The following is a 27,165-nucleotide window of genomic DNA, read 5'->3' as shown; positions in this document are numbered from 1 at the left end:
TACTGAATTAACACTTATTTTAACTTAATATAACACATCAATAAAATCAATTTAGCCTCAAATCAATAATGAAACATGTTCAATTTGGTTTAAATAATGCAAAAACAAAGTGTTGGAGAAGAAAGTAAAAGTGCAATATGTGCCATGTAACAAAGCTAACGTTTACGTTCCTTGCTCAGAACATGAGAACATATGAAAGCTGGTGGTTCCTTTTAACATGAGTCTTCAATATTCCAAGGTAAGAAGTTTTAGGTTGTAGTTATTATAGGAATTATAGGACTATTTCTCTCTATACCATTTGTATATCATTAACTTTTGACTATTGGATGTTCTTATAGGCACTACAGTATTGCCAGTGTAACAGTATAGCTTCCGTCCCTCTCCTCGCTCCTACCTGGGCTCGAACCAGGAACACATCGACAACAGCCACCCTCGAAGCAGCGTTACCCATGCAGAGCAAGGGGAACAACCACTCCAACTCCAAGAGCGAGTGACGTTTGAAACGCTATTAGCGCGCACCCCGCTAACTAGCTAGCCATTTCACATTGGTTACACAAGCCTAATCTCAGGAGTTGATAGGCTTGAAGTCAAACAGCTGCTGGCAAACGCACAAAAGTGCTGTTTGAATGAATGCTTATGAGCTTGCTGGTGCCTACCATCGCTCAGTCAGACTGCTCTATCAAATCATAGACTTAGTTATAACATGATAACACACAGAAATACGAGCCGTAGGTCATTAATATGGTCGAATCCGCAAACTATCACCTCGAAAACAAGACGTTTATTCTTTCAGTGAAATACGGAACCGTTGCTTATTTTACCTAACGGGTGGCATCCATAAGTCTAAATACTCCTGTTACATTGCACAACCTTCAATGTTCTGTCATAATTACGTAAAATTCTGACAAATTAGGTGGCCCAAACTGTTGCATGTACACTGACTCTGTGTGCAATGAACCCAAGAGAAGTGATACAATTTCACCTGGTTAATATTGCCTGCTAACCTGGATTTCTTTTAGCTAAATATGCAGGTTTAAAAATATATACTTCTGTGTATTGATTTTATGGTTAGGTACACATTGGAGCAACGATACGCACCGCATCGATTATATGCAACACAGGACACACTAGATAAACTAGTAATATCATCAACCATGTGTAGATAACTAGTGATTATGATTGATGGATTGATTGTTTTTTATAAGATAAGTTTAATGCTAGCTAGCAACTTACCTTGGCTTACTGCATTTGCGTAACAGGCAGTCTCCTCATGGAGTGCAATGAGAGGCAGGTGGTTAGAGTGTTGGACTAGTTAACTGTAAGGTTGCAAGATTAAATTCCCCCCCGAGCAGACAAGGTAAGAATCTGTCGTTCTGCCCCTGAATGAGGCAGTTAGCCTGGGAACGGTGGGTTGTCATTGAAAACAATAATGTGTTCTTAACTGACTTGCCTAGTTAAATCAAGATTAAATAAAAGGTGTAAAAAATATTTTTTTAAACAGCCAAATCGGTGTCCAAAAATACCGATTTCAGATTGCCATGAAAACTTGAAATTGGCCCTAATTAATCGACCATTCCGACTAATCGGTCGACCTCTAGTATCAACACTGATATATTGTATACATTTTTTATTTGACCTTTATTTAACTAGGCAAGTCAGTTAAGAACAAATTCTTATTTTCAATGACGGCCTAGGAACAGTGGGTTAACTGCCTGTTCAGGGGCAGAATGACAGATTTGCACCTTGTCAGCTCGGGGGTTTGAACTTGCAACCGTCCAACACTCTAACCACTAGGCTACCCTGCCGCCCCATGTACAGTATGTTAAGATCTGCGCAAATCTATTGATATCAATGAATTATAATTTACAAAGTCTGAAAGTCTGAGTCAGGCCTACATGGCGTGTCTAAAGTTTGGACGAGGCCCCATGTATGCACAATTTTCCACACTTAGAACTAAAAGGGAGACCATCCTGGGTCTCAGTCAGCAGTTCAGCTATGTGGCCGTTGGCAAACCATAACACTACTAAAACAAATCACTGCTTGGTCATACTTGAGTTAGTTTAATGTATTCAGAACCAAATAGCCTACCTTTCACTCTTAATAAGACCCAAGGGGATATTCTATTTCCAATACCTGGATTTAATGGAGACAAATTGCTATAAAAAGGTATAATAGTAATCTTCACAAGTTAAAACATAGGTCTGTACTTTTGGACAAAACACCAGTGTTAACAACCTAGATCTAGACTAAATATGACTGAGGCAGCAACATGCACACAAACATATCAGCCTTTATGTATTGTAGGTCATACGTACAACTGGCATTCACTGCTTGATGCTGGTCAGTAGACCTCATGAAATAGAGGTAACTGGGTCATTCAAAATATGTCGATGTGACAATTACAGAGACCAGAAATAACCAAATGAAAGCCAAATACACCTGGAAGGTAGCAATACAAACAGGTAGGCCTACTCAGTGTTGGCGTACTTGAATATAAACTAGGCCTATTCGTGGAGTAAAAGTTATTCTGACCATTGTCAGAATGAATCAAGTGATAACTCCCCATATTTACACTCCCCTACGTACTTATTTGGACAGTGAAGCTAAAACTTTTCATTTGGCTCTATACTCCAGCATTTTGGATTTGAGCTCAAATGTTTAATTTGAGGCGAGAGCACAAAATGTTACCGTTCATTTGAGGTCATTTTCATACATATCCATTTTACCGTTTAGAAATTAAAGCACTTCATATATCTTGTCCCCCCATTTTAAGGTGTCAAGTATTTGGACAAATTCACTTCTGTATTAAATTAGTGAAAAGTGTAATATATGTTCCCATATTCCTAGCACGCAATGACTACATCACACTTGTGACTCTTCAAACTTGTTGGATGCATTTGTAATTTGTTTTGGTTGTGTTTCAGATTGTTGTTCCCAATAGAAATGAATGGTAAACAATGTAGTGTGTCATTCTGGAGTCACTTTCATTGTAAATAAGAATAGAATATGTTTCCGAACACTTCAGTACTAATGTGGATGCTACCATGACTATGGATAATCATGAATGAATCATGAATAATGATGAGTGAGAACATTAGAGGCCCAAACATCATACCCCCAATACATACTTTGGGGGGGGTGGTATTATATTTATGCCTTTGGAACTTTCTCATTCACGATTCATTCATCCAGAATAACCATTTCCACATGTTGAAAATGGCAGATTTTGTAATTGACAAGCACCAAAATTGGAAACCAATGGCTGTACAGTAACATGCTAGACATGACGTCAGAGCTCAGCTTTTACAGTTCACAGGGCTGCACGAGACAAGAAGATGCCCCCGTCCCTCCCAGTAATTGGTCTACTTTTGCACATTTGTTGTCTGAGTGAGGATAATGCTGTAAATCAGGAGTCGTCGATGTGTTCTGAAAGTTGAACCCTTGAGGATCATAATGAATACCACGTTGATGTTATAGAAGCAAACCACACACTCAACAGTCCAAATGTGCACTTCACATGTCCATATCGGAAAACTCATGTCATTTACATTATCAACATTTATGATCATTATGTTTGATCCACAGTTACAGGATGACATGCGTTATACCCTGGGTTGTCCTGGACACAATGAGAGTGTTTGTCGTATTGTGAAGAAAATTTGCAGCAGAACACGCACTTAAATGCATTCAACTTCTGAAGTGCCTTTTGAAAGCCTAACACTAAGATCATATTTTATAACTTAGCTAGCCATGTTTGCAATAGAATCAGCCTTCAAATGATGCCCTCTGTCCCAGATTGCGATTTATATATGGAAAGTTTTTTGATCGCGTATACAACAGTAATGTATGATGGTTGGGACACAGGGCTGTGTTCCACAGAAAAAACTACAAGTGGGCTTGCTTCAGTTCCTCAATGGCAAATCCAGGAGAGCTCAAAAAAGGAACTTATAGTTAAGGGTTCCTTCAACTATATCATAAAAGTGCATTGAAGTGACTTAGGAACTGTGCACAGTTTGGAGTGGTGTGTGGCCACTTGGAAACACCACTCTGACCTCTCACTCAACCCTTGTAATAATTTAATATCTTGCACCTACTCCAAAATGCCAATGAATATTCTTATTATGTTACTGAATGTATCCAGAGTATTTTCAGATTTTCGTTATTGAAAAAGGCTGTGAAAAATGTACAGTAAATGTAAAATGCACATAAAATCAACAGTGTAATGTTTGGATTCAGTCGTGTCAGGTGAACTGTTGTGTCCTCACCTTTGGCTTGATCATTTCCCCATAATCTCAAAAGTGTTCTCTTTCAATTGCTAACATGGTCATGCAAATGCTTTTCATTGTTCTTCATTTCAATTTGGCCCTATCCATATCCATTTGGGGCGGCAGCGTAGCCTAGTGGTTAGAGCGTTGGACTAGTAACCGGAAGGTTGCGAGTTCAAACCCCCGAGCTGACAAGGTACAAATATGTCGTTCTGCCCCTGAACAGGCAGTTAACCCACTGTTCCCAGGCCGTCATTGAAAATAAGAATGTGTTCTTAACTGACTTGCCTGGTTAATTAAAAAAAAATATATATATAAAAAAAATGTAGGCCAATTTCCACGAGTGTAAGGGGTTGATGTAGAAGTGTTCAGAAACATATTCTATTCTTATTTACAATAAAAGTGACTTCAAAATGACAACACATTACTTACCATTCATTTCTATTGGGAACAACATAATCTGAAACACAACCAAAACAAACTGCAAATGCATCCAACAAGCTAATAGAGTCACAAGCTTGATTTTACCATTGCGTGCTAGGAATATGGGACCCAATACTTAACCTCGGATTAGTTTAATACACATAGGTGAATTTGTCCAAATACTTATGAACCTCCAAATAGGGGGACTAGATGCATAAAGTGCTAAACGGTAAAACATATGTACAGGATTATAATAACAATCACTATGTCTGTGCCTTCAAGATCATTTCCAGTTCCAGTAAAGTGAGTCAGCAGCGGTGGTGGCAGTGTCAAAACCACAGGCCTGGACATACTGAAGGAATATCGTAATGACTTACCAGACGATTCTCATCGAACACCTCCAGCAACAGCCGATGCTTCCTGGGATGAACCTGAAAGAGAAAAGATCGACATCAATAAATGGGTCAAAGAACATCAACAAATTAAATCAACAACAACCCCTACTTAATTTTCCCAACATGGTATAGTCCGAAGCACCCCAGTATCTGTCAATCACAACAAATCATTTACCTTCATTAGGTATAGAACTTGACCTGTTTACTATTGGTTTCTGAGTTCAAATTGAATGTTTCTTTAGAATTGGGTGTACCCTCTAAACATCTCTGTAGTGGCCAACACAATGCGTTGGTATGTGGAAACATGACATTTGACCTCATGTTGCTCAAAGCTCACATACCATGAAAACAGTTAGGCTATACAGCATAGCAATTCTGTCACAAACACCCACAGAGAGGCAGTGGAAACATCTCCTGAGCAATTTCCTAAGAGGTCTCAAAACTAGGTGAAGCTTCAAAGCAAACTGATTACAAAGTCAAAAGAAAATCCACATAAAAATAAGAACATCAACACCGGCGACATAGTCTAGACCAGTGGTTCCTAAACTTTTTATAGTCCTGTACCCCTTCAAACATTCAACCTCCATCTGAGTACCCCCTCTGGTACCAGGGTCAGCGCACTCTCAAATGTTGTTTTTTGCCATCATTGTAAGCCTGCCACACACGCAAACTATACATTTATTAAACATAAGAATGAATGAGTTTGTGGCACAACCCTGCTCGTGGGAAGTGAGAGCTCTTATAGGACCAGGGCACAAATAATTATCAATCATTTTGCTCTTCATTTAACCATCTTAAATATAAAATCTTATTTGTTAATCGAAAATTGTGAATAACTCACCACAGGTTAATGAGAAGGGTGTGCTTGAAAGGATGCACATAACTCTGCAATGTTGGGTTGTATTGGAGAGTCTCAGTCAAATCATTTTCCACACACAGTCTGTGCCTGTATTTAGTTTTCATGCTAGTGAGGGCCGAGAATCCACTCTCACATAGGTACGTGGTTGCAAATGGCAACAGTGTCTTAACAGCATGATTTGCCAAGGCAGGATACTCTGAGCGCAGCCCAATCCAGAAATCTGGCAGTGGCTTCTGATTAAATTACATTTTCACAAAACCGCTTGTTGCAATTTTGATGAGGCTCTCTCGTTCCGATATCGGTAAGTAGACTGGAGGCAGGGCATGAAAGGGATAACGAATCCAGTTTGTGTCATCCGTTTCAGGAAAGTACCTGCGTACCCAACTCACTCAGGTACCTCCCTATATCACATTTGACATCGTCTGTAAACTTGAGTTCATTTGCAAACAAAAAATCCTACAATGATGGAAAGACCTGTGTGTTGTCCTTGTAATTAATGCAGACAGAGAAGAGCTCCAACTTCTTAATCATAGCCTAAATTTTGCCCCGCACATTGAATATAGTTGCGGAGTCTCTGTAATCCTAGATTCAGATCATTCAGGCCAGAAAAGAAAACTTTAAGCTTGTCTATCAATTTTTTAAAAGTGTAAATACTTTGCTCCTTGATAACCAGCCCACTTTATATGTTGTAAAAGCGTTATATGGTCGCTGCCCATATCATTGCATAGTGCAGAAAATAGTTCAGGGGCCTTGCTTTAACCAAGTGAACCATTTTCACTGTAGTGTCCAAATCATCTTTCAAGCAGTCAGGCATTCCTTTGGCAGCAAGTGCCTCTCGGTGGATGCTGCAGTGTACCCAAGTGGTGTCGGGAGCAACTGCTTGCACACACGTTACCACTTCACTATGTTTCCGTCATGGCTTTTGCGCCATTAGTACAGATACCAACACATCTTGACCACCAAAGTCTATTTGATGTCACAAAGCTTTCCAGTACTTTAAAAATATAATTTCCTGTTGTCCTGGTTTCCAGTGGTTAGTAGAAGAGGATGTCTTCCTTAATTGACCCGCCATTAACGTAACGGACATATAGCAGGAGCTGTGCCAGGCCCATCACGCCTGTTGACTCATCCAGCTGTAACGCATAGAATTCACTGGCTTGTATGCGAAGCAGTAACTGTTTCAAAACATCTCATGCCATGTCACTGATGTGTTGTGAAACAGTGTTGTTTGATGAAAGCATTGCCTCTATAGTTTTATTTTGCCTTTCCCCCCAGCATTGTCCCAGCCATATCCGCAGCAGCAGGAAGAATAAAGTCCTCCACAATCGTATGGGGCTTGCCTGTCCTAGCCACTCGGTAGCTCACCATGTAAGATGCTTCTTGACCCTTCTTATTAATGGTATCTGTTGCTTTTATAGTCATCTTAAATCTTGTTCAAAAAACTCCTGTGGCTTATTTTTCAAATTGGAATATTTTGTTTCTAAATGTCTGCGCAAGAGTGAAGGTTTCATTGGGTTGTCAGTACTTTTTCACATACAGTGGGGCAAAAAAGTATTTAGTCAGCCACCAATTGTGCAAGTTCTCCCACTTAAAAAGATGAGAGGCCTGTAATTGTCATCATAGGTAAACTTCAACTATGACAGACAAAATTTGATTTTTTCCCCCCAGAAAATCACATTGTAGGATTTTTAATGAATTTATTTGCAAATTATGGTGGAAAATAAGTATTTGGTCACCTACAAACAAGCAAGATTTCTGGCTCTCACAGACCTGTAACTTCTTCTTTAAGAGGCTCCTCTGTCCTCCACTCGTTACCTGTATTAATGGCACCTGTTTGAACTTGTTATCAGTATAAAATACACCTGTCCACAACCTCAAACAGTCACACTCCAAACTCCACTATGTCCAAGAACAAAGAGCTGTCAAAGGACACCAGAAACAAAATTGTAGACCTGCACCAGGCTGGGAAGACTGAATCTGCAATAGGTAAGCAGCTTGGTTTGAAGAAATCAACTGTGGGAGCAATTATTAGGAAATGGAAGACATACAAGACCACTGATAATCTCCCTCGATCTGGGGCTCCACACAAGATCTCACCCCGTGGGGTCAAAATGATCGCAAGAACGGTGAGCAAAAATCCCAGAACCACACGGGGGGACCTAGTGAATGACCTGCAGAGAGCTGGGACCAAAGTAACAAAGCCTACCATCAGCAAGGGCATTGAAGATGAAACGTGGCTGGGTCTTTCAGCATGACAATCATCCAAAACACACCGCCCGGGCAACGAAGGAGTGGCTTTGTAAGAAGCATTTCAAGGTCCTGGAGTGGCCTAGCCAGTCTCCAGATCTCAACCCCATAGAAGATCTTTGGAGGGAGTTGAAAGTCCGTGTTGGCCAACAACAGCCCCAAAACATCACTGCTCTAGAGGAGATCTGCATGGAGGAATGGGCCAAAATACCAGCAACAGTGTGTGAAAACCTTGTGAAGACTTACAGAAAACGTTTGACCTATGTCATTGCCAACAAAGGGTATATAACAAAGTATTGAGATAAACTTTTGTTATTGACCAAATACTTATTTTCCACCATAATTTGCAAATAAGTTCATTAAAAATCCTACAATGTGATTTTCTGGATTTTTTTCTTTCATTTTGTCTGTCATAGTTGAAGTGTACCTATGATGAAAATTACAGGCCTCATCTTTTTAAGTGGGAGAACTTGCACAATTGGTGGCTGACTAAATACTTTTTTGCCCCACTGTATAACAGGCATTACTCCCAATAAGTGAACCCCAAATCAATGTAGTTCTTATCATATTTGCCATCTATTCGATGGTCCAACGTCCCTGTCTGTTCGGTGCATTCCCGGGTAAGGGGGGCAGTAGCTCTTCGGCTGCATCAGATCCAGATCCAGCAAATCCTACTTGACGGAGCCACGGATGTTACGCATAGCAGTACATATTCAATAGCATTATCAACAAGTTTATATATTTAAAATATGGCGAATAAATCAGGAAAAGCTAAAACAAAGTCTAGGTATACAGATTTAACCCAAATTATAGATGAAATAGATAGATACAGCGAGACCGAGTTGCTTCAGGAAGATGAATCTTTCAGCGAAACTAGTTTTGACTCCCAGGCGGAAAACATGTTTCTGCATGGCGAGGATGCCATGCTGAATTGGTAAATTCTAATGTTAATGGCATTGTTTGAAATTAATAATATCAAATATTATTAATTTGAGATTTTTTAAAATAGATTTTCTTATTTTATTTGCAATATATAAAAATATAATCTGTAATGAAATGTGTAAAGTACACATTGGCTATACTGTGTGTGATATATTTTTTAAATGTATTTTACATAAACATGGAATGGAACAGCCCTTCACCACTTCACCATAGTGATCATGTTCGCTGTACTCTATATATATCTGTTTATTTTACGTGTTGATATAGGCCTCATATGTGAAAGTATTGTTACTGATTTTAAAAAAAAATCTTTCACAGTGGCAGTGATTTTGATTATGAGCCGCCAATGTCTAGGTGTCCATCTCCCTCTGAAGCTGGTTCATCCAGCCGGACCCCCCGCTGTCTCCGGATCCACACCTACCTGGCCATCTAGAGATGTAAAGTCAGTGACAAAGAAGCGGAGGTGGGGAAGAGAGAAACCTGCAGACAGAGGGCCAGAGGGTCGTTGGCACTCTGTGTTAGAAGATGATGTGGAACCAAATCCACCAGTTTTTAGAACCAAAAGGCAGCCAGGACCTCAACTAGACATGACTGCAAAGTAGAGCCCCCTTCAACTTTTTCAACAGTTTTTCACCTCGTCAGTTGTTGATTCCCTGGTGTCGAACACCAATAAGTACGGGGCTAAGAAGCAAGCAGGAAAGAAAGAGGCATGGAAGACCATTTCCATGTCAGACCTTTTCTGCTACTTTTCAATGGTCATTTACATGGGGCTGGTTATGTTGAAAACTCTAAGGGACAGCTCTCTATCAACTGCCTTTCCCCATGACTGTCATGTCTTGTAAAAGGTTTCTGACTATCTCACAGGCGCTTCACATCAGTGACCCAGAAGTTGATGGGGAGAATGACAAGAGAGGCACACCAAGGTTTGATAGGCTGTGCAAAATCAAACCTCTCTACCCCAACATCGTTGAGGCATGCAAGACCTATTTTCAGCCCGCCCAGAACCTGTCCATCGATGAGAAGACAGTAGCCTCAAAGGCCAGAATCAACAGTTTTACTACCGGTAATGGACTGAGTTATGATTCCGTTATGGAGTTATTGGATTTTCAACTGCTGGGGAAGGGCTACAAACTGTTTGTGGACAACTTCTACACAAGCCCTACCCTGTTTACAGAGCTGAGGAAGCGGGATGTGTGGGCTTGTGGCACCATTCGGACCAACAGAGTGGGCTTTCCAAAGACAAAGGTGAACGACATGCCTAAGTGGGCTGAGCGGGGTACCATGCGATGGATCCGTGAAGATGGCCTGCTCTTTGTGAAGTGGATGGATACCAGAGAGGTGGTGATGTGCTCCAGTATCCACAAGTTCTTCAGTGGAGATCACGTCGTCAGGCGTGTGAAGAACGGTGCCGGGGCATGGACCACAAAAAAAAAAGTGGTGAGTGCCTTCATCCTCCAGAAGGAAATGGCTAAGAGCTGTGGGCAGCCCCCCATCTCACAGCTAGCCTTCAGGGAGCTGCTCATCCAGGAGCTTGCTAGCTACAGCAAGTCCACTGTAGCACCTTCTGTCCCCTCTACCTCTGTCCCTTCTGCTCCAACCAGTGGTGTTCACCTGCCCAGATTCATCTCTGCAGGCATGAATGTGCCTCAGGGCAAAAAGGGCACAGTAGGTTGACGTCGTTGTGCCCTTTGTCACAGGAAATGCCCCATCACCTGCACCACCTGTTCAGTAAGCCTTTGCTTTATAGCAGAAAGAGACTGCTATGGGCCATGGCACCAGCAGCACAATACTGTGTAGAGGACTGAGGGTCTTCACAATATTGTAAATAGAAAATATGTAAATAGTTACCCTTGTTAATTGTTTGTTTTATTATTAGTGTTAGAATAGCATTTATGTATTTTGTATATAGTTCTTTCCTTCAAAATGTATCACTGTACCAATTCGGCCACTTGGGTATATTTGTGTGGGACACCTGGGTGAATTCATGCTCAATGTCATGTAGCTCGCTCATTTTTTAAGTTATCTGCCCAAAACTTTGCTCAGCTATTGTTGCCATCGTATGTTCTTCATTCAAATCATCCACAGATTCCTATCTGTATGTTTGGCTGTTCTTGGTCATTTGAAAGATGCAGCAACAATAAAAAACAGAAAATGTATGTTTATTTCCTTGTATTTTCTTCTACCAGATCTATTGTGTTATATTCTCCAACATTCAATTCACATTTCCACATAATTCAGAGTGTTTCCTTTCAAATGATACCAAGAATATGCATATCCTTGCCTCTGGGCCTGAGCTACAGGCAGTTAGATTAGGGTATGTCTTTAAGCAGAAATTGAGAAGGCGGGGGTACCCCAAAGAAGTTAACTGACTTGCCTAGTTACCGTAATTTCCGGACTATAAGCCGCTACTTTTCCCCCACGCTTTGAACCTCGCGGTTTATACAATGACGTGGCTAATTTATGGATTTTTCCCGCTTTCACAAGATTCATGCCGCCAAAAAAACTGAGCACCGTCACATAATGTGACGTAAATCGAGCGCGCTCAAACTTCCCATCATTCTGATTACGGTAGTCATTTTGTCAACCTCATCATGGCAAAGAAACTGAGAAATGCATATGATGCAGCTTTCAAGTTGAAGGCGATCGATCTGGCTGTTGGAAAAGGAAATAGAGCTGCTGACAGCGTGGAGCATTGTCAAAAAAAATCCACTATCATCAACGGGTTTCGAAAGGCTGGACTGCTGCGTGTTGAAGAGGGCAGCGATCCAACATCGGATGAAGCAATTCTGAGGCTATTCAACTCCGACACCGAAGGAGATGACTTCAGTGGTTTCAGTGCACAGGAGGAGGAAGATAGTGACCAATGACTTTCTTGGTAGGCTACTGTTTAATTTTTGTTACAAGCCGTGTTTCGTTTAAAGGCTGTGTAAAGTTCATTTGTTTCAATGTACCGGTAGGCACCTGCAGCTTATAGACATGTGCGGCTTATTTATGTACAAAATACATATTTTTTAATAATTCAGTGGGTGCGGTTTATATTCAGGTGCGTCTATGTTTACTTTTGTTTTTTAACCATATCAATTTTCGAGCAAACGGAATGAGCAGCAGCTACGTTTAGCTACATACGGACAGTTAATGGAATTCCCGTCAGTTAATGTGATTGGATGTTAATTATTTGACTTGGCTACCTGTATTTGACATTGTTGTTATTTCGCTGAACACTGGATAGGTGGAAAAAAAATTGGCAGTGAAACGAGGCTACTCACCCAAATGTATTGGAAAATATAAATGGACTGTTTGAAAATAATGTAAATAAATAAATAAAATATATTTTTTAGTTTAAATTGGCGTTCCCCCGACGGCATTGCACGCGCACCCGTTTGAAAATACCTGGTCTAGACAAAATGAAGGTACAATAGGACAAAGGGAAAGGTGGGCCATTGCTCAGTGGACCAGACAGCATATGGAGCTTCTTTTTTATATTAATTATTTTTAAAATGGCTAAGGAGGACCAGACAATATATTTGTACCCCGAGCACTTCCTACTGTAAATAAGTTGAGTGTTTATGCATTGAGTCATGACCAGATTTGAGTAAGAACGAGCCCAGAAATGTTATGAGGAGTCTGTAAAACATGAGTTGTCTATGCGGATAAACTCAGGCAAGCTTCAAGCTTCTGATTTCTATTTAAGAGATCTTCTGTTGAATCTAACAATTAATATTGATGGTTGTACAGTCGTCTCAAATAAACCTGAAGGACCTCGGCGTTTCTCTGGACCCTGATGATCTCTCTTTTGACGAACATATCAAGACTGTTTCAAGGACAGATTTTTTCCATCTACGTAACATTTTAAAAAATCAGAAACTAGTGCTAAAAACAGCTGCTATTACTCCAGTGATAGCCTCTCTACACTGGCTGATTTCAAGGTTTTACTGCTAACCTACAAAACATTACATGGGCTTGCTCCTACCTCTCTTCCGATTTGGTCCTGCAGTACATACCAACACGTACGCTACGGTTACAAGACGCAGGCCTCCTTACTCTCCCTAGAATTTCTAAGCAAACAGCTGAAGGCAGGGATTTCTCCTATAGAGCTCAATTTTTATGGAATGGTCTACCTACCCATGTGAGAGACGCAGACTCGGGCTCAACCTTTAACTCTTTACTGAAGACTCATCTCTTCAGTGGGTCCTATGATTGAGTGTAGTCTGGCCCAGGAGTGTGAAGGTGAACGGAAAGGCATTGGAGCAACGAACCGCCCTTGCTGTCTCTGCCTGGCCGGTTCCCCTCTTTCCACTGGGATTCTCTGCCTCTAACCCTATTACAGGGGCTGAGTCACTGGCTTACTGGTGCCCTTCCATGCCGTCCCTAGGAGGGGTGCGTCGCTTGAGTGGGTTGAGTCACTGACGTGATCTCCCTGTTCGGGTTGGCGCCACCCTCCCCTTGGGTTGTGCCGTGGCGGAGATCTTTGTGGGCTATACTCGGCCTTGTCTCAGGATGGTAAGTTGGTGGTTGAAGATATCAAATCAAATTTTATTTGTCACATACACATGGTTAGCAGATGTTAATGCGAGTGTAGCGAAATGCTTGTGCTTCTAGTTCCGACAATGCAGTAATAACCAACAAGTAATCTAACTAACAATTCCAAAACTACTGTCTTATACACAGTGTAAGGGGATAAAGAATATGTACATAAGGATATATGAATGAGTGATGGTACAGAGCAGCATAGGCAAGATACAGTAGATGGTATCGAGTACAGTATATACATATGAGATGAGTATGTAAACAAAGTGGCATAGTTAAAGTGGCAAGTGATACATGTATTACATAAGGATGCAGTCGATGATATAGAGTACAGTATATACACGTATGCATATGAGATGAATAATGTAGGGTAAGTAACATTATATAAGGTAGCATTGTTTAAAGTGGCTAGTGATATATTTACATCATTTCCCATTATTAAAGTGGCTGGAGTTGAGTCAGTGTCAGTGTGTTGGCAGCAGCCACTCAATGTTAGTGGTGGCTGTTTAACAGTCTGATGGCCTTTAGATAGAAGCTGTTTTTCAGTCTCTCGGTCCCAGCTTTGATGCACCTGTACTGACCTCGCCTTCTGGATGATAGCGGGGTGAACAGGCAGTGACTCGGGTGGTTGATGTCCTTGATGATCTTTATGGCCTTCCTGTAACATCGGGTGGTGTAGGTGTCCTGGAGGGCAGGTAGTTTGCCCCCGGTGATGCGTTGTGCAGACCTCACTACCCTCTGGAGAGCCTTACGGTTGAGGGCGGAGCAGTTGCCGTACCAGGCGGTGATACAGCCCGCCAGGATGCTCTCGATTGTGCATCTGTAGAAGTTTGTGAGTGCTTTTGGTGACAAGCCGAATTTCTTCAGCCTCCTGAGGTTGAAGAGGCGCTGCTGCGCCTTCTTCACGATGCTGTCTGTGTGAGTGGACCAATTCAGTTTGTCTGTGATGTGTATGCCGAGGAACTTAAAACTTGCTACCCTCTCCACTACTGTTCCATCGATGTGGATAGGGGGTGTTCCCTCTGCTGTTTCCTGAAGTCCACAATCATCTCCTTAGTTTTGTTGACGTTGAGTGTGAGGTTATTTTCCTGACACCACACTCCGAGGGCCCTCACCTCCTCCCTGTAGGCCGTCTCGTCGTTATTGGTAATCAAGCCTACCACTGTTGTGTCGTCCGCAAACTTGATGAATGAGTTGGAGGCGTGCGTGGCCACGCAGTCGTGGGTGAACAGGGAGTACAGGAAAGGGCTCAGAACGCACCCTTGTGGGGTGCGCACCCAGTGTTGAGGATCAGCAGGGAGGAGATGTTGTTGCCTACCCTCACCACCTGGGGGCGGCCCGTCAGGAAGTCCAGTACCCAGTTGCACAGTGCGGGGTCGAGACCCAGGGTCTCGAGCTTGATGACGAGCTTGGAGGGTACTATGGTGTTGAATGCCGAGCTGTAGTCGATGAACAGCATTCTCACATAGGTATTCCTCTTGTCCAGATGGGTTAGGGCAGTGTGCAGTGTGGTTGAGATTGCATCGTCTGTGAACCTATTTGGGCGGTAAGCAAATTGGAGTGGGTCTAGGGTGTCAGGTAGGGTGGAGGTGATATGGTCCTTGACTAGTCTCTCAAAGCACTTCATGATGACGGAAGTGAGTGCTACGGGGCGGTAGTCGTTTAGCTCAGTTACCTTAGCTTTCTTGGGAACAGGAACAATGGTGGCCCTCTTGAAGCATGTGGGAACAGCAGACTGGTATAGGGATTGATTGAATATGTCCGTAAACACACCGGCCAGCTGGTCTGCGCATGCTCTGAGGGCGCGGCTGGGGATGCCGTCTGGGCCTGCAGCCTTGCGAGGGTTAACACGTTTAAATGTCTTACTCACCTCGGCTGCAGTGAAGGAGAGACCGCATGTTTCCGTTGCAGGCCGTGTCAGTGGCACTGTATTGTCCTCAAAGCGGGCAAAAAAGTTATTTAGTCTGCCTGGGAGCAAGACATCCTGGTCCGTGACTGGGCTGGATTTCTTCCTGTAGTCCGTGATTGACTGTAGACCCTGCCACATGCCTCGTGTCTGAGCCGTTGAAATGAGATTCCACTTTGTCTCTGTACTGACGCTTAGCTTGTTTGATAGCCTTGCGGAGGGAATAGCTGCACTGTTTGTATTTGGTCATGTTACCAGACACCTTGCCCTGATTAAAATGTGTCGTTCGCGCTTTCAGTTTCACGCGAATGCTGCCATCAATCCACGGTTTCTGGTTAGGGAATGTTTTAATCGTTGCTATGGGAACGACATCTTCAACGCACGTTCTAATGAACTCGCACACCGAATCAGCGTATTCGTCAATATTGTTATCTGACGCAATACGAAACATCTCCCAGTCCACGTGATGGAAGCAATCTTGGAGTGTGGAGTCAGCTTGGTCGGACCAGCGTTGGACAGACCTCAGCGTGGGAGCCTCTTGTTTTAGTTTCTGTCTGTAGGCAGGGATCAACAAAATGGAGTCGTGGTCAGCTTTTCCGAAAGGGGGGCGGGGCAAGGCCTTATATGCGTCGCGGAAGTTAGAATAACAATGATCCAAGGTCTTTCCACCCCTGGTTGCGCAATCAATATGCTGATAAAATTTAGGGAGTCTTGTTTTCAGATTAGCCTTGATAAAATCCCCAGCTACAATGAATGCAGCCTCCGGATAAAAGTACCTGCGTACCCAACTCACTCAGGTACCTCCCTATATCACATTTGACATCGTCTGTAAACTTGAGTTCATTTGCAAACAAAAAATCCTACAATGATGGAAAGACCTGTGTGTTGTCCTTGTAATTAATGCAGACAGAGAAGAGCTCCAACTTCTTAATCATAGCCTAAATTTTGCCCCGCACATTGAATATAGTTGCGGAGTCTCTGTAATCCTAGATTCAGATCATTCAGGCCAGAAAAGAAAACTTTAAGCTTGTCTATCAATTTTTTAAAAGTGTAAATACTTTGCTCCTTGATAACCAGCCCACTTTATATGTTGTAAAAGCGTTATATGGTCGCTGCCCATATCATTGCATAGTGCAGAAAATAGTTCAGGGGCCTTGCTTTAACCAAGTGAACCATTTTCACTGTAGTGTCCAAATCATCTTTCAAGCAGTCAGGCATTCCTTTGGCAGCAAGTGCCTCTCGGTGGATGCTGCAGTGTACCCAAGTGGTGTCGGGAGCAACTGCTTGCACACATGAATGCAGCCTCCGGATAAATGGTTTCCAGTTTGCAGAGAGTTAAATAAAGTACATTCAGAGCCATCGATGTGTCTGCTTTGGGGGATATATACGGCTGTGATTATAATCGAAGAAAATTCTCTTGGTAGATAATGCGGTCTACATTTGATTGTGAGGAATTCTAAATCAGGTGAACAGAAGGATTTGAGTTCCTGTATGTTTCTTTCATCACACCATGTCACGTTAGCCATAAGGCATACGCCCCGCCCCTCTTCTTACCAGAAAGATGTTTGTCTCTGTCGGCGCGATGCGTGGAGAAACCCGTTGGCTGCACCGCCTCGGATAGCGTCTCTCCAGTGAGCCATGTTTCCGTGAAGCAAAGAACGTTAGAGTCTCTGATGTCCCTCTGGAATGCTACCCTTGCTCGGATTTCATCAACCTTGTTGTCAAGAGACTGGACATTGGCAAGAAGAATGCTAGGGAGTGGTGCACGGTGTGCCCGTCTCCGGAGTCTGACCAGAAGACCGCCTCGTTTCCCTCTTTTTCGGAGTCGTTTTTTTGGGTCGCTGCATGGAATCCACTCCGTTGTCCTGTTTGTAAGGCAGAACACAGGATCCGCGACGCGAAAAACATATTCTTGGTCGTACTGATGGTGAGTTGACGCTGATCTTATATTCAGTAGTTCTTCTCGACTGTATGTAATGAAACCTAAGATGACCTGGGGTACTAATGTAAGAAATAACACGTAAAAAACAAAAAACTGCATAGTTTCCTAGGAACGCGAAGCGAGGCGGCCATCTCTGTCGGCGCCGGAAGTCAAAAGATTTCCCTCTAGTGGTGTGGGGGCTGTGCAATGGCAAAGTGGGAGGGTTTATATCCTGCCTGTTTGGCCCTGTGAGCACTAGGACCATGGGACTACCTGGCGTGATGTCGGATGGGGCCACAGTGTCTCCCGGGCATGCTACCTGTCCCCCCTCAACCCGTCTCAGCCTGATTATTATTATTTGACCCTGCTGATCATCTATGAACATTTGAACATCCAGTCTCAGCCTCAGCATGCTGTCAATTATGCAGTGTTGACCCTTCTTTTTCAAGACCTCTGCAATGCATGCTGTCAACTTCTGGGCCACATCCTGACTGATGGCAGCCCATTCTTGCAGAATCAATGCTTGGAGTTTGTCATAATTTGTGGGGTTTTGTTTGTCCACCTGCCTCTTGAGGATTGACCACAAGTTCTCAATGGGATTAAGGTCTGGGGAGTTTCCTTGGCCATGGACCCAAAATATCTACGTTTTGTTCCCCGAGCCACTTAGTTATCACTTTTGCCTTATGGCAAGGTGCTCCATCATGCTGGAAAAGGCATTGTTCGTCACCAAACAGTTCCTGGGTGGTTGGGAGAAGTTGCAAAATTGTGAGTGAGCCCACTCCCTTGGCTGAGAAGCAACCCCACACATGAATGGTCTCAGGATGCTTTACTGTTGGCATGACACAGGACTGATGGTAGCGCTCACCTGGTCTTCTCCGGACAAGCTTTTTTTCCGGATGCCTCAATCAATCGGAAAGGTGATTCATCAGAGAAAATGACTTTACCCCAGTCCTCAGCAGTCCAATCCCTGTACCTTCAACTTTAGGAGACGGACCTGGCACTTGCTGGATTTCCTTGGGTGCCACAAAGCCTTCTTCACAACAATTTAACTGCTCTCCTTGAAGCTCTTGATGATCCGATAAATGGTTGATTTAGGTGCAATCTTACTGGCAGCAATATCCTTGCCTGTGAAGCCCTTTTTGTGCAAAGCAATGATGACGGCACGTGTTTCCTTGCAGGGAACCATGGTTGACAGATGAAGAACAATGATTCCAAGCACCACCCTCCTTTTGAAGCTTCCAGTCTGTTATTCGAACTCAATCAGCATGGCAGAGTGATCTCCAACCTTGTCCTCGTCAACACTCATACCTGTGTTAACGAGAGAATCACTGACATGATGTCAGCTGGTCCATTTGTGGCAGGGCTGAAATGCAGTGGAAATGTTTTGGGGGGATTCAGTTAATTTGCATGGCAAAGAGGGACTTTGCAATTAATTGCAATTCATCTGATCACTCTTCATAACATTCTGGAGAATATGCAAATTGCCATCATACAAACTGAGGCAGCAGACTTGGTGAAAATTAATATTTGTGTAATTCTCAAAACTTTTGGCCACGATTGTACACCTGCATTGCTTGCTGTTTGGGGTTTTAGGCTGGGTTTCTGTACAGCACTTTGTGACATCAGCTGATGTAAGAAGGGCTTATAAATATATTTGATTGATTGATTGATATTTGGAGGAAGCCCACTCCCCAATAGCACAGTCCTCAGCACCACAAATGGCTGGTGAACAATGTCAGCTGTCAAAGCTAAAATCAACTCACAAGCAAGCTCCACTCACAAGCAAAGATAGCCCTGTGGTATTCTGGCTGGTTGGCTATGACAAAGCACAAACAGGTCCTTGAAAACTAGTAGGTTTCGCACCAAACATGGCTACTGTTTCAATCCATCGCTGACTGGACTAATGAAAGCTAATTAGATCCTCCATCTGCTGACACCCAGCTTTAATTACAAAACCCATCCCATTTAACACAGAACTAACAATACCATTTTTTTTGTACAAATATTTCTCATAAATATTTTCAAAACATAGGTGTATTTCCTCTCAATGCTTAAAACAGAGAGAATGATCTATAACTAAAATACGTCAGAAAACCACCTGGCAGAGCTGGGAAGGGGAGCACAGGGGCATTGTAACTAAAGACACTGCCCACCGGCATTTCATGACCACTGGAAAATGAAATGTGTTTCTGTTAAAACGGGCCCTCATGCTAAATGAAGCCATTATTGACACTGCCACGTTGGTAAGGTGGGCAAATAGGCCGCAACGCCTGTAGAATATATGAGTGTGTTCGTCAAATATAACTTGTTTACTTTATATGATTAACTTCAAAAGAACAATCAAAAGATAGGCTAGGGAATCAGGTGTTTAAAAATATAGTTTGACATTGGTTGGACACGTTATTTTATCAAGAAGGTTCTATATAGAGTTCCAGGGCAGGTATAAACATAATAATATTCACAATAGGGACAAGTACTAAAGTGCAGGGAGCTGTTAGACGTATACAGCTGTTGTAACACTAAGGTACTGATTTACTGTACCAAGAAACCATGATGGAGAAAGCCCTGAATAGACTGTAGGAGATGGAGAAATCTCAACTGGCATGGTGACGTGATTGTTTTTTACATTTCAGATCACTGGGAGAATGTTGAATCATTGTCCAGGGCAATGAGACATTGTGCAACACTGCCATCATTTCTAGACATGGCTAATGAGTGTCTAAGGCTTAAACATAGTGGATATTTTAGTGAATGTGTGCAACTATATATACACACACAAAAGCTTCCTGCTCAATGTCCAGGGCCAGAGAAATTAAAACATTTCAAATATCTCCCTCGGTCTCCTGGCGAGATGGGCCAAGTCTCCTGCTATGTCGTACATCCAGATGCAGGTAGAAGTTACCCAGCTCTCTGCTTTTTCTCCACATGCAGAAGATGTGGTTTTCTCCATCAAGATTACATTTTTGCAACCACAATAGGCTTAGGAATCCACCACCCAAACAACCTACTCTTTTCAAAGTATTTTTGTTGAAATAACGAATTCAAACTCCGTCAGCAAAAGTTCCAGCTTTTGAACTGTGCCCTTGAACTTCAGGTCTCAAGGTACACTAACATTTCAAATTCATATCTGTGCCCCCATAGCTACTAAAAAAGAGTTGTGAATATTTATGTCTGTTCCTCCACCATAGAGGATCAACCTAATGAAAAACAATCAGGACAGAAGGACCTTGCTATACGCAGCTCTCCACACAAAAACTTCAGAGCAAAGACTCACGTCAACACCCGCTGACTCACAGAGGCTCTGTTTCACACCTTCAGTTCAACATTCAATCAAGCTGTGTTTACATGCCCAAGATAGGAACAAGGGGCAACAATAGTCACAGGATGCTGTGTGGGTCTTACTGACCAATCACAATGCTCAACACAGTGGAGGACTTCCTATTGGTGCTCATTATGTACAGACACCCATGAACATTGTGATGTTATTTTTTTTAAACACTCATGTCTGCAGACATGAACATAACATGTTTCGCGTTCTGACTTTTAACTTGCTGTTTGTGAAATGTTAAACCTCCCAGTGAGAATCTGGAGCAGTTTCAAACACTAATAGGGAACATATTACTGAGCCGTTAGGGCTAGGAAATAAGGCTCCAGTTAATTGTCCATACTACATGGAGGCATGCAGCAAAAAGAGATGAGATAAAGAGAGAGAATTTAAAAAAAATTTTTTTTAGAAAGGTTGAGTCTTAAATGTTCTCAGAGCCCTGGGTAAAACAGAAACTACACACACATTCACAAGAATTCACAATGCTCTTTTTACCATACATTTGACTTACCCTGAAAAAGAATTCCTCATTCCACTTCGGATCCAATGTCTGGAAATGACAATGCATTTCAAATGTAAATAGGATACTTACAAAACAAACAAATAAATGCTCTGTACTTATTCAGCTAGCGCAGTTACTCACCTTTTTAATTGTTTTAGTCTGAAGACTTGTTAGTTCTCCATTGACAGGGTCATAAAGGGACACTCTTGTATATGGATCACTGTGATAGAAAATAAAAAGACAACGCTCAACTTGTTGTCTATCTGTCCCTTGGTGTGCCCAAAGATCAAACAAGGGAACATCTCAGCATGTAACAGTTTTATCCCACAGGCCATATGGAGCACAAACCAATGATGTCATCGGAACCATAACTAGTTGTACTGAAAAAAAACGACTGATCTTTTACAATGGACATGCGAAGAAAAAAAAGTGTTTATTCGGCAGCACTGCCTTGAGGGGAAATGGTGGGCTTTTTAGGGGAAAGGAGTCTGGAGATTCTGGAGCATCTACTATATGCAAGGGCACAGAACTCCTGATTATAGCGCCATCTTAAGGTCGCACAGGACAGTTACATTACGGTCTAAAGAGAATTTAAGGAAAAATGTAACAATTTAAGGAACGCATGGAAGATAACATAAGCCTACTTGATATGAATAAGAATATCATATTTTGAAGTGGGTACACAAGGTGTCTTCAAGGCCGTCTTTCAACCCACTGCTATGGTGCTGAACTTTCCATTCAACAATGCAAATCAGGACCACAGCAACCATTATCGGTCTGTGGAACAGCACAGTTTGAAGATGATTTTGCAAGTCTCAGGTTTTTGCGCTCAAGTTTGATTAATAGTATTCAATAAGTATTAGGCAAATAAGTTTGTATTTCTAAATGCACAGTGCCTTCAACAACCATATAGTATAGTATGCGCATGCACACTACTAGGTCCACAATGTTGACTAAATAAAAAAAGTTCCACACACATGGGTTCATTACCAAGTGTTTACAGTATAAACTGATAATCAGTTTGCTGTTTATAATGAAGTGGGTAGATGTGTAAAATGATTGGGGCAATAGACCGGCTTATAAACTCTAGACTCTTGTGTTTTGGGCAAAACAGCACACAGAACTGTAATAGATGATTTAGGAGTCCAATAAGTTAGGAAGGGTCCACAGTCCACACTAAGGATCATGTAGAATCAGAATTTTGTATTTTATGGTATAACATGGCCAAAAGCATGAGTTTCCTAAAAAGGGAGTGTACCAAAGATAGGACACTGTATTTTGGTAACATGAGACACCAGAATTATACAAAGATACTGAAGCAATCCTTACTAATATGAGCCTGGTTACAATTCCAACCAAGTGGGTTGACCCTATGGGTGCAATCCATAGGGTTTTTGCATTTCACACCAATGACCCGGGTTCGCTTCCCTGTACCGCTGTTCGTTAAATTGGTGTCAGAATTGGGATTGCATCAGAATGTAAGGTGAACGTACGAGTGGTCAAAACACAGGGACGTGATTTTGCATTCGGAGGGGGCAGTGAAGTTATCCTCGCTAATATGAGATTAACTTCTCTGTCCCACCATTCGCTATAATACCATTAAAAAAAACTCTCCTGAATTTGTTAAAGTGATACGATAGATTGGATTATCCATTTGAAGACATATTTTCCTCAAAATCAAGACTGACCTGGCTCCAAGGATATCTTTCTTGGCCAAACCAATTCCAGCTATGACTTTCACTCTCAGAATTCTAGCCTCATTCTGGAAAAAAACACAATAAGGACATAAATCACATTACTTGCTGCTTACAGTGCAAAGCGACTTTATCCACATTTTGTTACGTTACAGCCTTATTCTAAAATATTAAATCGTTTTTCCCCCTCAATCTACACAAAATACCCCATTATGTCAAAGCAAAAGCAGGTTTTTAGAAATTTTTGCTAATGTATTAACATTTTTAAAAACTGAAATATTACATTTACATAAGTATTCAGACCCTTTACTCAGGACATTGTTGAAGCATCACTGGCAGCGATTGAAGACTCGAGTCTTCTTGAGTATGACGCTACAAGCTTGGCACACCTGTATTTGGGGAGTTTCTCCCATTCTTGTCTTCAGATCCTCTCGAGCACTGCGAGGCTGGATGGAGAGCGTCGCTGCACAGCTATTTTTAGGTCTCTCCAGAGATGTTAGATCGGGTTTAAGTCCGGGCTCTGGTTGGGCCACTCAAGGACATTCAGAGACTTATCCTGAAGCCACTCCTGCGATGTCTTGGCTGTGTGCTTAGGGTCTTTGTCCTGTTGGAAGGTGAACATTTGCCCCAGTCTGAGGTCCTGAGCAGGATTTCAAGGATCTCACTGTACTTTGCTCTGTTCATCTTTCCCTCGATCCTGACAAGTCTCCAAGTCCCTGCCGCTGAAAAACATTCCCACAGCATGCTGTCACCACCGTGCTTCACCGTAGGGATGGTGCCAGGTTCTCCAGACGTAACGCTTGGCATTTAGGCCAAACAGTTCAATCTTGTTTTCATCAGACCAGAGAATCTTGTTTCTCATAGTCAGATTCCTTTAGGTGCCATTTGGCAAACTATCATGTGCATTTTACTGAGGAGTGGCTTCCGTCTGGCCACTAACATAAAAGCCTGACTTGTGGAGTGCTGCAGAGATGGTTGTCCTTCTAGATAGAGATCCTCTGTGGAGATGGGGAGAACTAGCGCTCAGTCAGAGTGAACATTGGGTTCTTGGTCACCTCCCTGACCAAGGCCCTTCTCCCCCAATTGCTCAGTTTGGCAGGGCGGCTAGCTCTAGGACAAGTCTTGATGGTTCCAAACTTCTTCCATTTAAGAATGATGGAAGCCACTGTGTTCTTGGGGACCTTCAATGCTGCAGACATTTTTTGGTACTCTTCCCCAGATCTGTGCCGCGACACATTGCTGACTCTGAGCTCTACCGAAAATTCCTTCAACCTCAAAGGGTCTGAATACTTTGTAAATAAGGTTTCTGTTTTTTTATTTTAATGCATTTGCAAAAAAATCTAATAACCTGTTTTCGCTTCGTCATTATGGGTTATTGTGTATAGATTGCTGAGTTTTATTTATGTTTCATCCATTTTAGAATAAGGCTGTAAAGTAACAAAATGTGGAAAAAGTCAAGGGGTCTGAATACTTCCCAAATGCAACACTGTAAATATCAGGTTAATGATGTTAACTACATAAATGTCACTTACTGTAAATGACTAACAGGAATATAAAGTGTGGTTTTCCACGTGGATACTTATTTGATCTCAAACATTCAAGATCAATTTAGGCCACATTAATAATGACGTGATAATAACTCACATGACTCCTTTGGGCAATGCTCTCTGAGTTTATAGCCAACTGACATGGTTAGTTGATAATTCAATTAATATATTGTATTATCTATAGGTGGTCAAAAAAATGTGTGTTAGCTAGCTAATTAATCAACAGTAGGCCTATACAACGATGACAGCTACCAGATAGCTGATGACGTACTCAGTGACAATCAACTGTTACACATGCTAACTAGCTAGCTAGCTGGCTAACGTTGCTTCGATAAAATGGATATTGGTATGTTGGGACTTGACTGTCCAACTCTAACAGCTTGGTTGACAATACCCAAAGAAATGTAATGACAATTTAGCTAAACACTTGGATATAACGGATTTTGTCTGCCCACGTAGCCAGTTCGTTAATTAGCTAGCTAGTTAGGTAGCGTTAGCTAAATATTTACCTCATCAGTCAGAAGTCCGCGGACCTCGGGAAGTGCGGCCATACTCATATCCTCAGCCCCGTAGTTGTCCTGTAGCTCGATTAAAGTAAAATGTACAGAATGTTAACGCTGTAGGTGCTCTTCCACCAATTCACCTTTCACTAACATATGAACTGTACCAAACACAATTCTAGTTCAAATGTGTCGTGCGTTGTTCTCCACCAACAGGATCCCGACTCCTCTCCTCCCTCCGCTACCACGCCTCCACCTCTACGTAGTAATTCACGAGAACGTGATGTACAATGTATATAAAAAGTTGACACAAAACAGCCATCACATAACATCCGGTGGTTAGTGCAAATGGTTGTAATTAATAGTTTTGCATCTTCACTTCCATTGCAGACCAGGACAAATAATGTACCCATTTCAAATGTTGTAATGTTGCATCATTTTCCAAACCACTGAGACTAGCCCAAAATGGACAAAAGGAGCCTAACTTTACTCCTTATAGTCCAAGGACCTTACATGTTCTGTTCAGAGCCGAATTGGCTCTGGCAGCAAAACAGCCAAATAGTCCATCTAAACGTGAGTTGATTGTCAATTGCGGTACAGTTCTATACACGTAAAGCTCTCTTTAATATCACATCCAAATACTCCATCTAAACGTGAGTTGATTGTCAATTGAATTACAGTTCTATAAACGTAAAGCTCTCTTTAATATCACATCAAAATAATTTCACGAATCCAAAATAAACACTTACTGTACACCGTTAACAGTTACAGCCAACAGTATTTTTTGTGACAACACCTTTGTTGCATCCATCTTCTGTTTACACACAGGTCTTCTGAAACACAGATAGGTAAGTAGAATAAGGTATGCCCCTCTGTCTTCCGCCTTTTTAGAATGGCGCTGGAGGGAAGAGCAGACGTTTTACAGGGCTCCTGACCAATTGGGCTTTTTTGAGCTGATCTTTAAAAAAAATTGCACATGATGTTTCCGCCATCATTTCCTATGACCGAAAAAATGCTTTCGGACATCAGAACAGCGATCACTAACCTCGATTTAGATGAGGATTTCTACTTCAAAGAGTTGACAGCGAAGGACATAATGCTCATCCGGACCAGGCCCAAATCCCTGACACTCGAAAAAGGAAGAGGCGGCATTATAGAGGCCGGATTGCGGAATACGATGAGACTACGTCAGCGAGTGGATAAACCGCCTCTACACTTCATTCTATTGTCGAACATGCAATCACTGGAGAATAAACTGGACGATCCCCGTTTGATACTACCCTATAAACGTGATCTGAAGAACTGTAGTATCCTGTTTGAGTCATGACTGAACAAGGAAAATATAACTGGAGCTGGTTTTTCTAGTGCGTGATCTCTAATATTAAGGAAGTCTCAATGTTCTGCTTGCCAAGAATACCTCATGATAAGCTGTAGAGCATACTATTTACAAAGAGAGTTTTCTATATTTTTCGTAGCTGTCTATTTACCACCACAAACTCATGCTGGCGCTAAGACTGCAATCAATGAGCTGTATAGGGCCATAAGCCAACAAGAAAATGCTCACCCAGAGGCGGTACTCTTAGTGGCCGGTGATTTTAATGCAGGAAAACTAAAATCCATTTGACGTAATTTCTACCAGCATGTCACCTGTGCGAAAACATCTCTAGATCACCGTTACTCCATACAAAGCTCTCCCTCGCCCTCCATTTGGCAAATCTGACCATAACTCTATCCTCCTAATTCCTGTTTACAACCAAAAAAAACAGTAAGTATCAGTGACGCACTCAATACGGAAGTGGTCCTAAGCTACAGGGCTGTTTTTCTAGCACAGACTGGAATATGTTCCGGGATTCATCCGATGGCATTGAGAAGTTTACCACATCAGTCCCTGGCTTCATTAAGCGCACCAACAACGTCATCCCCACAATGACCGTACGTACTTATCCCAACCAGAAGCCATGGAATCCAGGCAACATCTGCACTGAGCTAAAGCTGCTGCATTCAAGGAGCAGGACACTATTCCAGATGCTTTTAAGAAATCCTGCTACACCCTCCAATGAACCACCAAACAGGCAACACGTCAATACAGGACTAAGATCGAATCCTACCACA

The 27,165-nt window shown here is 42.2% G+C and overlaps 1 protein-coding gene across 3 annotated transcripts in view; it reads right to left on the bottom strand.

Moving 5' to 3' along the window:
- LOC112249192 (NEDD4 E3 ubiquitin protein ligase) overlaps window positions 1–26,564 on the bottom strand; it is a 46,689-nt gene extending 20,125 nt beyond the window's left edge. Inside the window, exons 1-7 of one of the 3 annotated variants that reach the window (XM_024418927.2) lie at window positions 26,099–26,564; window positions 25,803–25,886; window positions 25,063–25,137; window positions 23,001–23,074; window positions 21,454–21,532; window positions 21,322–21,360; window positions 5,066–5,119 (exon numbers count right to left, since the gene is read on the bottom strand). In XM_024418927.2, the coding sequence (XP_024274695.1) occupies window positions 5,066–5,119; window positions 21,322–21,360; window positions 21,454–21,532; window positions 23,001–23,074; window positions 25,063–25,110 (294 nt within the window). In that variant the 5' untranslated portion in view covers window positions 25,111–25,137; window positions 25,803–25,886; window positions 26,099–26,564. Of the gene's footprint in view, window positions 1–5,065; window positions 5,120–21,321; window positions 21,361–21,453; window positions 21,533–23,000; window positions 23,075–25,062; window positions 25,771–25,802; window positions 25,887–26,098 lie in introns of those variants that run through there. The other 2 variants (XM_024418928.2, XM_024418926.2) reach the window with 2 other exon arrangements.
- Between the last annotated feature and the right edge of the window lie 601 nt (window positions 26,565–27,165).

The sequence above is a fragment of the Oncorhynchus tshawytscha genome, linkage group LG04 (genome assembly GCF_018296145.1).
Source record: "Oncorhynchus tshawytscha isolate Ot180627B linkage group LG04, Otsh_v2.0, whole genome shotgun sequence".
NCBI classification, from domain to species: Eukaryota; Metazoa; Chordata; class Actinopteri; order Salmoniformes; family Salmonidae; genus Oncorhynchus; species Oncorhynchus tshawytscha.
This window is presented reverse-complemented; position numbering and strand designations above follow the sequence as displayed.